Raw genomic sequence first — 13,173 nt, 5'->3', positions numbered from 1 at the left:
TTAAACTAAACCTCTCCTTAGAGCTAAGACCCTCTGATTCAGAAAGCATTCTGGTAAATTTATTCTTCATCCTCTAGAGCAGGGGCCTCCAAACATTTCAGCATGTTATATATTATATAATAAGCCTCCACCTGCACCTCGTCCTGCACCCATTTTCTATGACTCTATATATTTGGCACATTTTTGCGGGTCGTATGTTCACACACACACCCTCCCTCACACACTCTCACACACACTCTCACACACACTCTCACACACACACTCTCACACACACACTCACACACTCACACACACACACTCACACACCCATCCACTCACCCACTCATTCACTCACTCACTCACTGGGGCCACCGCTGCTGCTGTCGCTGATCTTCACTGTCTCCCGGGGGCCATCGATGCTGCTGCCACCGACCCGTATCTCTACTCCAGCCCCCCACGGGCCTCCACCAGCGACACCGCCGACTCTCGCCTCTCCACCGGCCACCAGCGGTCCAGAGCCGTCACCTCACCAGGCCCACAACCTCCACCATGCAGACATAATGTGGTGTGAGTCTGCTGGGTCCTAGTGCTCCTCCCCTCCTACAGGGAACCTCAGTAGTGGTGGGTCTTCCCCGAGCACACACCTGCTAGTTAAAATTCCCCGCTGTTTATTTTGTCTTTCTTTTTTTACAGAGATGCCGGAGCTGCTCCAGTGAGCTCCGGCAGCACTGCACCGCTGGGTATTAGTCACGTACAACTAACGGTAACCTGTCAGCAGCTGCACACAAACCCTCAACTTGATAGCCTACGGAAAACTGACGCGTAAGTTCCCGCGCTATCACAAAACCCCTAAACAGACCGCCGCACAGAACGTGTTAAGAGCTTGCTTCGGGCCATAGTTTGTAGACCCCCTGCTCTAGAGCCTCCACATCCTTCCTGCAACGGGACGACCAGAACAGCACGCAAAACTCCAAATGCAACCCAACCAATATCTTTTAAAGCTGTGTCCGAATGCTTTGACCAACGTAGGCAAGCATACCATACGCTTTCTTTATCACTCTATCTACTTGTGTTGCCAATTTCATGAGCATTATTTCATGAGCCGGTTAGTTTGTTTAAAATGTTTAGTTCAGTTTCGAGATACAGTGTGAAATTAGGCTCTTCGGCCCACCGAGTCCACACCGACCAGCAATCATCCCATACACTAGTTCTATCCGAACATTCGGGTCAACTTACAGAAGCCAATTAACCTACAAACCTGCAAGTGTTTGGCATGTGGAGCACTGAAAGGAGAATGGGATCAAATCATCTTTGCGGGTGCAGCAACTATGAGTTGTAAAACTCCAGGGTTAAAATAAAATATTTAATAGTATTTGGGGGAAACATTAATTGAAATGGGTCCATTGAGTTTACCTTCGTAAAGAAATAATTGCAGATTCAATGTGCCTGAAGCAGTGCAAAATCTGCACAACCACCAAGATTGTAATGTAACAAACTTGTGAGTTTAAATCCTACAACAGAACATTGTCAAATAAAATTCAATATTGTGATCTTGTAACTTTGGGGGGCTTATTTTAGAAATATTACCAGTGATACTGTTGGATGGTCGGTTTAGCACTTCTGTCATTCAGAGAAAAACTTTCTAATTTTACTCTGATCTGCATTTGATTACGGCTTATTACCTACCATATGGTTGTCTTTCAGTGCTGGTAGTCAATGTCACTGATGTTTCGAGAATGAATATCAAGCATTTTTAAAGGTTTTGTTTGGGTATTTAGAGATACAGCGGGGAAACGGGCCCTTCGGCCCACCAAGTCCACGTCAACCAGTGATCACCAGTGCACTAGTTCTACTAGGGGCAATTTACAGAAGCCAATTAACCTACAAACCTGCATGTCTTTGGAGTGTGGGAGGAGACTGGAGCACCTGGAAAAACCTGTGCAGCCACAGGGAGAACTTGCAAACTCTGTACAGAGAGTACCCGTAGTCAGGATCGAACTGGGGTTTCTAACGCTGTAAGGCAGCAACTCTACCACTGTGCCACTGTGACTACCAAGCCACTTTCTCCTGTTTTACAGCTTTACATGATGCCATTGTAAGTGCTTTTATTGCTGCAATTTGTTTTTTAGTGGGAGGGAGTGAAGGTAAAAGAAGACAGATTCACTGTCATTTCCTGCCTAATACTCTGCCCTGAATTAGGGAGGCATGGTGGTGCAGCGGTAGAATTGCTTCCCTACAGCGCCTGGGACCTGGGTTCGATCTTGACCATGGGTGCTCTCTGAACGGTGTTTGTACATTCTTCCTGTGACCGCGTGGGTTTTCTCTGGGTACTCTGGTTTCCTCCCACCCTCCAAAGAAGTAGGATAATTGGCTTCGGTAAAATTGTAAATTGTCCCTAGTGTGTTGGATAGTGCTGGTGTTGGATCACTGGTGGGCTAAATCAGCCAACTTAACATTTTGAAATTGATTATCAAGCAGAGCGCAATAAAACTGTACGGATCATGTACTAAATTATTCACACAAGGGGATAACATGGAATATGGAAAATGGAAGCGCACATATCTGGCTTACCTTTTAAAAATGGACATCGTACATAGATGGAGTCCCATTTGGAAACATTCCCTTTAAACATGACCATTTTATATAAATATCAGGTCTTTGCAGCTGCTCTGTGTATGTAAATGAAGCACTCATCATAATCAATATTTTTAATGAGTGTAGCATTGATCATCATAAAGTAATACAGTCATACTTTTATTGATTTCTTATTTGCCCCAATCACATTCGATTGTATTCCAGGGGTTCTGGTTTCTAAGATGCTAATGATACCAACACAGAGCCAGGGCTATGGGCACAAGCTTCCAAATGTTCTGATTGTAAGTACAGATTACCCTCCTGTTATGGCTGCTCAAGTTCTTCCCATAGAATTCACAAATCACTGCCAAGAAATTTGAAACATGGAATAAAATTAGTTCTCGTGGAACTTGTGTGGGGAAAATAACTCAATAAATCAATGTAAAATGTATTTTTCTTCAACCTGAGTTTCATGATCACCTTTCCTATTTTCTCTTCCCACTTCTCAATTCTGCTATCTTTTGTAATGATCTGCTTGTTTGTTTATTTTACTTTTATTTTGTCCGATCCTCTGCTATTTGTGAAAACTTTTTTGCCTTTATTCAGTTTCCTGCCCTGTTGTCTCCTTGAATTTGTATTTGCTTTTTTCCCCTCCCCTTATTGTGAGAGTATTCAAGCGTGAACTGTTCGGAAGCAGAGTTAGCTTAAACATAAATAGACCATCGTTGGAAATAAACCTTTTTTCACTTGCGTACTGGGGGACAGCACAGTCTGTTTCAGTAGATTGCAGAAGGACGTGTAGTCGGTTGAATAGCAGGAAATGACAGCAGCGGTCAGCTGTCTCCGAATAGACTGGAGGTACATGGGTCCAGTGACAGTCAAGAGATTGAATCAATGAGCCTCTACCTCTCAATTTCCTGGCTGCACGGATAGAGTTTTAACCTTAACATCAGGGAAGAGAGATCGCCACATTTCTAGGGTTTCCTGTACAGTCAGAAATATTTCAGCCGGGGGAATAATCACTATTTCTGAGTAATGGCTGGGAAGCAGAATCTGCGTCCCCCTGCTACACATTGTGACTAATGCAGCTGTTTCTCTTTTTTATTCTCCCAGCTTTCCCTTTATTCCAACTTTCTCCAGCAATGCTTTGCAGCTTTTTCGGAGGAGGTGCTGCAGCCATGGAGCCCGACTGGGAGGAGGTTGTTCCCTCTTGCTTCTTCTGGACTCTTCATTGTTCCTGAAATGTAGGAGATGATAACTAGTCGGGATTCAAACCCTCCTCCACCATTGACTGAGGAGCCTTCTCTCGACTCGTCTTCCGAAGCTGACGTGACTTCATCGCATAAAAAATAATCCTTGGTGGTTTAAGATGTAGGTGAATCATCTGTGAAGAAATGAATAAAGAAATGCTTTAACTAAAAGATACTGTAGATGTTATTGGAATGAAGCTGTTTGGTTTCCCCCTGTGGGATGAAGCACTAGGATTAAAAGGTAAATAAAGATATGGCAAAGGCAATAAACTAATTGTAGTTACAAAACTGCAGATGCCGGTTAATTCACAATAAGACACAAAGTGCTGGAGTAACTCAGCCTGTCTGGCAGCATCTCTGAAGAACATAGGTAGGTGACGTATCAAGTCAAAATGTTAGCTAAACAAGGGTCTTGATCCAAAATGTCCCCTGTCCATGTTCTCCAGAGATGCTGCATGACCTGCTGAGTTACTGCAGCACTTTGTGTCCTTTTGGCTCTGAACTAATTGTTGGGAAAAGGAATTGACAAGGAATGTTTAAATATAAATGAACCCAGAAAGAAGATTTTGGGACAGATTTGCCTGGGTTTCAGCAACTAAGTTACAGAGAAAGGTTGAACAAGTTAGGGCTTTATTCTTTGGAGCGCAGAAGGTTAAGGGGGGACTTGATAGAGGTTTTTAAAATGATGAGAGGGATAGACAGAGTTGACGTGGAAAAGCTTTTCCCACTGAGAGTAGGGAAGATTCAAACAAGGGGACATGACTTGAGAATTAAGGGACTGAAGTTTAGGGGTAACATGAGGGGGAACTTCTTTACTCAGAGAGTGGTAGCTGTGTGGAATGAGCTTCCAGTGAAGGTGGTGGAGGCAGGTTCGTTTTTATCATTTAAAAATAAATTGGATAGTTATATGGATGGGAAAGGAATGGAGGGTTATGGTCTGAGCGCAGGTATATGGGACTAGGGGAGATTATGTGTTCGGCACGGACTAGAAGGGTCGAGATGGCCTGTTTCCGTGCTGTAATTGTTATATGGTTATATGGTTATTTAAATAAAGGAGGACATTTATAGCCAGGAATACAATAAATTGGATTGTAAAAGCATGATTAAAAATAAAGCGAGAACAATTTATATTATTAATGGAATAAACCACTTGCATGCAATGTGCACTGTATTTCTTAAATAAAACAGTAGAACTGGAGGCAGTAATGGATTACAGTGAGAAGACGAGGGAACAAAGATTACTGAGAAGATGTTAATGTTTTAAATATAAAGCAAATACTGCAACCTATATATTTCGAAAAATGGAAAGTGGGAAGAAATATTTATTAAAGATAACAATGACATTGAGAATAATTCTGATGAGACAAAAGTAGAAACTGTTGACAGACCAGTCCTCTCTGCCTCAGAGGGCGGTGGAGGCAGGTTCTCTGGATGCTTTCAAGAGAGAGCTAGATAGGGCTCTTAAAAATAGCGGAGTCAGGGGATATGGGGAGAAGGCAGGAACGGGGTACTGATTGGGGATGATCAGCCATGATCACATTGAATGGCGGTGCTGGCTCGAAGGTCCGAATGGCCTACTCCTGCACCTATTGTCTATTGTCTATTTATAAAAGAAAAAGATTAATTATAATTGTCCTATAATCGAGTAAACTTAATTGTCATATGCACAAGTATGGTAAGATACAGGTACAAAGAAACCCTTTCAGCTGTATCTCAGGCGCGTAGGTACTGTTCCTCTAATTTGTATGTGGCCTCACTCTGACACTGGAGTAGGCCCAGGACAGAAAGGTCAGAATGGGAAGGGAAGTTAAAATGGTTGGCAACCAGGTGATCATGTAGGCCAAGGCGTTCTGAGCGTAGGTGTTCAACGAAATGATCGCCCAGTCTATGCTTGCTCGTGCCTATGTATAAGAGACCACAACAAGAACAACAGATATAGCAAATAAGGTTGGAGGAGGAGGAGGAAATGAACCTCTGCCTCACCTGAAAGTCCCTGGATGGAGTCGAGGGAGGAGGTTTAGGGACAGGTGTTGCATCTTCTGTTGTTGTAGGGGAAAGTACCTAGGGAGGGGGTGGTTTGGGTGGGAAGGGATGAATTAACCAGGGAGTTGCGGAGAGAACGGTCTCTGCGGAAACCGGAGGAGACAATAGAATCTTGCTTGAAATATTGTTTACCATCCCAATCACTATATATTCAAAAGGATATGGGAGACTTGAGCATGAAATACTTAGATGGATAATGCAGAAAATAGAGCTACCAGGGAATTAAAAGGTGGGTGGTTATCCATTGGAAACTGAATTTGCTTACATGTACAGAGTGTTGTTGTTCATTTGCATGGAAGAGCAACACTAGAAGCTATCAAAATAATCACTTTTAAAGCACTTGGAACCGTGCAGCACAGGAACAGGCCATTCTACCCACGATGTTCTTCCCACATGATACCAAATTATATTAATCCTCTCTGTCCGCACATGATTCATATCCTTCCATTCCATACATAACCATGTCTGCCTATCTAGTTTAGTTTAGTTTAAACTATCTAAAATCATCTTAAATGCCATTATCACATCTACCTGCGCCACCAACCCTAACAGTGTGTTCCAGGCACTGACTGTTCCCTATAAAAATAAATCATCGTTCCTACCAATCTTCTTTAATCATTTCCTTCTCTTGCCTCAAAGCTGTGCCCTCTAGCATTTTACAGTTTCACCCTTGGGGGGGGGGGGGGGGGAAGAATGATTTTGACTATCTATTCCAGTTATGCCTCTCATGATGTTTTCTCGATACTTCTATCGGATATCCCATCAGTCTCAAGGTGTTCCAGAGAAAGCAATCAGAGTTTCTCCAAGCACCTTATAGCTAAAACCCTGTAATCCAGGCAGTATTCTTGTAAACCGCTGTTACACCCTCTCCAAAGTCTCTTCATCATTCCTGTAATGCAATGACCATGTCTGCATGTAACACTTTAAATGCAGCGGAACCTAAGTCTTATAAAGCTGCAACATAACTTCCTGATTCTTATACTCAATGCCCCGATCGATAAAGGCAGGCATGCCCTCTGCTGCCTTTAGCCACTCTGTACCTGTGTTGCTATTTTCAGGGTGCTATTACCTTGAACTCTAAGCTATGTATTGCTGATTATCTTATTCAGATGTAAGAAGGTTTCTGATTTGGGCACAAGTTGCCTGTTTTTCATGAGTTCTATTTTTCTTGCTCTCTTTTTGACCAGTGAAGAAGATTTTAAGGTAATTTAACATCATTCAGTCGTTTCCACATGATTTAGTGATAGCGTTTCTGTCTCCGAGTCACGTGTCTAAAGGTTCATGAATCATTCTTGAGATTTGAGCAGAGATTTGTCTCTAAACACTTCCTGCTGAGAGGGTGCTAGGTCATAAGGTCAGAAGGAATAGGAGTAGAATTAGGCCCTTTGCTCCATCAAGTCTACTCCGTCATTCCATCATGGCCGATCTATCTCTCCCTCCTAACCCCATTCTCCTGCCTTCTCCCCATTACCTCTGACACCTGTACTAATCAAGAACTGCACTGTCAGATTTTATTTTTGGATGACATCAATTCCATGCATTGAAAAAAATCTCAGCTAATCAATCATTGATAAATATCTCGTTCTGCATATTTACATCCAAAAGTGCTCCGGATGAGAAGATATTTGTCTTCCTTCTCGCAAAGATATTAATGATGCCTTTTAACATGAATAATTTTAGATCTTAATATTGGCAAACTCTAAAGACTAATCATGGAATTCATACATCATTACACTGTGATATCATTACCACCTTTCATGTGTATTGGCAATTTGACTGAAGACTTGTCATCCTCAAACTGGTGTGGTAATGCCCCTTTAATAGAGCAGCTCTGTGAAAGATTTACTCTTTAAAATAGAATAAGATAAATTTGACCTGCTTACAATTTACTTTTCTTGCTACAATGTATCGGTTTTAATCCAATCTGTTATTTTATATCACTTTTTTTTAGCTGGCTTTTTCACACGCCATCTGTGCTGAATCCAAGAGGAGTTTGGTGCAGTTTGGACAATGAAAGCCAAGGCCAAGCAATGGAAGCACTTAGTGCTGATTGGGATACTGGCATGGGCCCTCGCTGTCTTGCTGCTGTTTACATATTTCACAGACTTCAGAAGCAATGAGCGTCCAGCCAGCTCTTTCGCTAACTCTGAGACACGAAGGCTCTACCCCATCCAGGAAAAACTGCGGGCCATTATGGGAGCATTCCCAAATCCAAAGGTCTCAGCGAGTCGCAGAGAAAGCAGTCTTTCCTTTGAAGATGACGAAGATTCTGTGCGTTCATTGCGTTTAGATTATCTGAATGACCCCAGACTAGAATGGACCCAGGATGACAGTGGCGAGCTTCAAGTGGGGAAAAGTGTGAAGAGAGGGCAGGTCAATGGAAACGGGGCAGTGGATCAGATGGCTAATGTTGTCATGAAAGATGGCAAAGTCTTTGAGGAAGGAATTATTCAAGATGCAAAGTCTAGGCCTCGTGAAACAGTGATTCAGTATAAGGAGCGATCGAGTTACTCTCTCGACCCGTTACTCGAAAATCTAGATTCCTTGGACCTGGAGGACTTGGAGTTTTCAAAATCCAGTTCAATGCTTGTGAAACTGTGGAGAGGAAATATTTCATCGGCGATGCTGAATCCTCGTTTGAAAAAAGCGATGAGGGACTATATGAATGCAAACAGACACGGCGTCCACTATCAAAAGAAAAGGGAGGCTGAGACGATGATTGGGGAAGACCTCCTGTGTGAACTGAAAAACAAAGTCAATCTGAGGACCATCGATGGGAAAGAGGCTCCGTTTTCTACATCTGGATGGAAAAAACACATTCCTAAAATTCCTCTGAGCAAGATCCGGAGCAACCCTCAAGCCTTCAGGAATTGTGCAGTTGTTGCATCTGCTGGTGCAATATTGAACTCCTCCCTTGGAGAAGAAATAGGTAAGACCATAATTGTTGTCTTTTTTAGACCCACGTTGTCTTTTTTTAGACCCACTTCTTGTTACTGACTGGGACTTTTTGTTGGGCTAACAATGGCTTACATGTGTAAAGAGCAATTTTGGGAGGAAATAAAAACAAAGGTGTTAAAAATGCAAATATTTTTTACACTGGCTGCTAACTGACCTACAGTGCGGATTGGAAAATGAGCATGTTCTTAGTCCAATGTGGAAAATCTGTAGTTGGGGCAAGGACTGGAAAATTTAGTAAGAAAGGCACACTTTCAGTCAATAAAAAGACAAAAGTGAAATTCGTTTAATATTCTTAAATCAACTCTGAACTTAAAACTGTAAAAGCAGTTAGCAACCAAATAATCGACAGTTAACTGATTATACAGGGAACCCATCACACAGGGAATTGGAAACAGAGGATTTAGTCCATGTTTAATGGAAGGGAGGTTTTCTTTTAAATTAAACAAATTATTTTCAAATAAATCGGGTAGATTAGTTTGCATTAAACTTTAATCATTTTGATATGTAAGATAGCATTAGGTAAACAAAGCAGTACAGATGGTGTTGACATCTACAGTATGGGGGGGCTTGTGCAGGGCATTATGATCCCAGGAAACGAAATCTCTCAATTGTTTGCACATCAGAGTGTTTAGTGTATTGGCATGGAAATAGGCTTAAAGGGCCTGTCCCACTGACGCGACCTTTCAGCCACTGTCTTCGACCTTCAAACGCGAGGAGGGCACTCCCCTGAAAAACCTCGAGCTGGATTGACCGTCAGCGATGAAACCGCGAGTTGGATCGGCCGAACACACACGCACACACGCACACACGCACACACGCACACACGCACACACGCACACACGCACACACACACACACACACACACACACACACACGCACGGGGGGGAGAAGAAGGGGGGGAGAAGGAGTGGAGAGACTTTTAAGAAGCCAGACACCTTATAATGTCTGAAGAAGAGTTTCGGCCCAAAACGTTGCCTATTTCCTTAGCTCCATAGATGCTGCTGCACCCGCTGAGTTTTTCCAGCATTTTTGTGTGCCTTCGATTTTTCAGCATCTGCAGTTCCTTCATAAACAACTTATAATCAAGTTTAGCGGGCATTTAACCTTCAGGTTTTTCTTGGTCCTGAAAATGAGCCAATTAAAATGCCTGGTCAGCGAAGGAGATTGCCTACGGCTGCCCTCGACTGCCTGTAACTACATGGCGACCCCACTCCACTCCTTTTAAACAGACTAAAAATAACTAAAAGATGAAAAAACAGACGGACTGTGGGCAGAGGATGCCATCATATGGTGCCCCTGGTGGTTCAAGTCATTGACTCAATCTTTAGTAATAAAAACAGTGCTGGAAATAGTGAGCAGTTCAGACTGTATCTGTGGAAAGAAAAGCAGTTAACGTTTCGGGTCCAAGTCCTTTCGATAGGTGAAGAGACTGATGAAGGGTCCTGCACCTAAAGCTTTTTATACAAACGTTACCCAAATGGTAAAATAGCAAAAGGATTTGAGTATAGGAGCAGGGAGGTTCTACTGCAGTTGTACAGGGTCTTGGTGAGACCACACCTGGAGTATTACGTACAGTTTTGGTCTCCTAATCTGAGGAAAGACATTCTTGCCATAGAGGGAGTACAGAGAAGGTTCACCAGACTGATTCCTGGGATGGCAGGACTTTCATATGAATAAAGACTGGATAGACTCGGCTTGTACACGCTAGAATTTAGAAGATTGAGGGGGGATCTTATAGAAACATACAAAATTCTTAAGGGGTTGGACAGGCTAGATGCAGGAATATTATTCCCGATGTTGGGGAAGTCCAGAACAAGGGGTCACAGTTTAAGGATAAGAGGGAAGTATTTTAGGACCGAGATGAGAAAATCATTTTTTACACAGAGAGTGGTGAATCTGTGGAATTCTCTGCCACAGAAGGTAGTTGAGGCCAGTTCATTGGCTAGATTTAAGAGGGAGTTAGATGTGGCCCTTGTGGCTAAAGGGATCAGGGGGTATGGAGAGAAGGCAGGTATGGGATATTGATTTGGATGATCAGCCATGATCATATTGAATGGTGGTGCAGGCTCGAAGGGCCGAATGGCCTACTCCTGCACCTATTTTCTATGTTTCTATGATTGAGTCCTGTTCGCACATTCTGGTTTTATTTTAGATTTCCAGCAATTGCAGTTTTAGTTCTCGTTGTCCTCGACTAAATCCTTGGATTGCTTCAGGCTTGGTCAGTGGCCAGGTACAGGAGGCTGCCACAGCTGCAGGTAAGGGTTGGAAGATGTGCAATACTGCAGGAACCAAGGGCTGTGGTGCCAGAACACCTTCCTTGTGTCACATTTCGGCTGCTTCATCCCAATGGCAAAGAATAGGAGTTTCTTGCACAATACCGCATGAGTTCTGGTGAATCATCTAAGTTTTAGTCTGGCTCATCAGTTGATTTAATCGATCGTTTTCACGTGGAGTCAGCTCCAGGGTTTACCAGATGTCAAGCCTTTAGTAGTGGGGGTGAAATTAATTGCTATGCATCACTATCATGCCAGAGTGGCTTCATTAGAGATAGTAAATTGATGCAATGTAGTCTGACAAACACAATGCAGAAAGTCATGCCACGTTCTAAGTCATGGACTGTTGGGAAATAACCTCAGTTCAAACAACTCCATGATTCACCACAGTTTCAAACAAAACTCATTAACTCTTTATGTTATTAAAAAAAAAGAACATCAGATGCTGGTTAATGCCAAAAAGAGACACAAAATGCTGGAGGAGCTCAATAAATCAGCCAGCATCTCTGGAGGAAATGGAGAGGTGAGGTTTTCAGGTCCCGACTGCCTCTTCTTCCCTCTCCCCTCAGGCATGAGGTATCGATTTTTGAAAACGCAAACCTTTCGATTCAGGGACTGTTTCTTCCCAGCTGTTATCAGGCTACTGAATGGCCCTCTCATCAGCTAGAGGGCAGTCCTGACTCCCATCTACCACGTTGGAAACTATCATTAATCGCACGTTATCTTGCACTAAAGGTTGTACTCTTGATCCTTATTGTCCTCTGTGGATATCTTGATTGTTATCATGTATGATCATTTCCTTGACTGGATAGCATACAAACAAAGCTTTTCACTGTAGCTCATATACAGAACAATAACAAACTAAATTAAACTCAATCCACTGACGTACCTACAGTACGTCACCCCTCCCTTGCACTTATATATGCCGGCTGTCTTCCCTCCTGATGCAGGGTCTCGATCTGTAACATCAACCATCCCTTTGCCTCCACAGATGCTGCTTGGGCTGCTGAGATCTTCCAGATGTTTACATGTTCCCTTAATCCGATGTGTTTTCCTACCCATCTTTGGAGGAATATTATCTCAAATGGCCTCAAGTATCATCCAGAGACATTTTTATAATAAGTGTAATGTAGGACCCCAGAGTGGTCCATAACTGGACTTCCATGTGCTGTGGGAGAGCGACACGTAACAATGCGTTGCACTAAGACAGACAAACCTATTCTGCCATCTTGTGGACATAAATATTCATAAATATTTATAGCGCAGTGGCTTTGTGTCAGTCTGAAGTTGATTGCACTGTGCAGTTCAGATTACATATTTTATATATTGTATCATTATACGTTATCTGGGAGGATGTCCACAGTAATCAGTTGGCATGGGTCACAGTTTAAGGATAAGGGGGAAATCTTTTAGGACCGAGATGAGGAAAGCTTTTTTCACACAGAGAGTGGTGAATCTCTGGAATTCTCTGCCGCAGAAGGTAGTTGAGGCCAGTTCATTGGCTATATTTAAGAGTAACTCCCGTCTGGCTAAATGTGGCCCTTGTGGCTAAAGGGATCAGGGGGTATGGAGAGAAGGCAGGTACAGGATACTGAGTTGGATGATCAGCCATGATCATATTGAATGGCGGTGCAGGCTCGAAGGGCCGAATGGCCTACTCCTGCACCTATTTTCTATGTTTCTATGTTGATATTCTACTACATGGGTTGATATTCTACTTCAGACTGAAGAAGAGTTTCGACCCAAAACATCATCCATTCCTTCTCTCCAGAGATGCTGCCGGTCTCGCTGAGTTACTCCTGCATTTAGTGTCTATCTTCAAATCTATCTCCGTCGCTACCGGCCTGTCGCGTAAATGACGGCCAAGTGGGACAGGCCCTTTAGTGTTTTGTTTTATATTCATGTGCCTGTCTAAATACCTCTTAAATGTTGCTCTTGTATCTGCCTCCACCATTTCCCCTGCACCCCCTCTCATGTTATAGCTATGCCCTCTAATGCACTATAGTTAACATTGAAGTAGCTACAGAGGGCATTGCAGTTTTAATTGCAATTTCCTGATATTAACAAGATCCAACTAATTGGATTGCTCATCAACC

At 42.9% G+C, this 13,173-nt stretch overlaps 1 protein-coding gene across 4 annotated transcripts in view; it reads left to right on the top strand.

The window, feature by feature from the left end:
* The window catches only part of st6gal2 (ST6 beta-galactoside alpha-2,6-sialyltransferase 2), a 73,305-nt gene that overhangs the window by 27,261 nt on the left and 32,871 nt on the right, over window positions 1-13,173 (top strand). The window contains exons 2-4 of one of the 4 annotated variants that reach the window (XM_033022623.1): window positions 673-801; window positions 3,667-3,924; window positions 7,798-8,775. In XM_033022623.1, coding sequence (XP_032878514.1) covers window positions 7,857-8,775 — 919 coding nt within the window. In that variant the 5' untranslated portion in view covers window positions 673-801; window positions 3,667-3,924; window positions 7,798-7,856. Of the gene's footprint in view, window positions 1-672; window positions 802-1,979; window positions 2,075-3,666; window positions 4,045-7,797; window positions 8,776-13,173 lie in introns of those variants that run through there. The other 3 variants (XM_033022622.1, XM_033022626.1, XM_033022625.1) reach the window with 3 other exon arrangements.

Source organism: Amblyraja radiata, chromosome 6 (assembly GCF_010909765.2).
Source record: "Amblyraja radiata isolate CabotCenter1 chromosome 6, sAmbRad1.1.pri, whole genome shotgun sequence".
Lineage (NCBI taxonomy): Eukaryota > Metazoa > Chordata > Chondrichthyes > Rajiformes > Rajidae > Amblyraja > Amblyraja radiata.
Note: the sequence above shows the minus strand (reverse complement) of the source record. Positions and strands in the feature narration are given on the sequence as shown.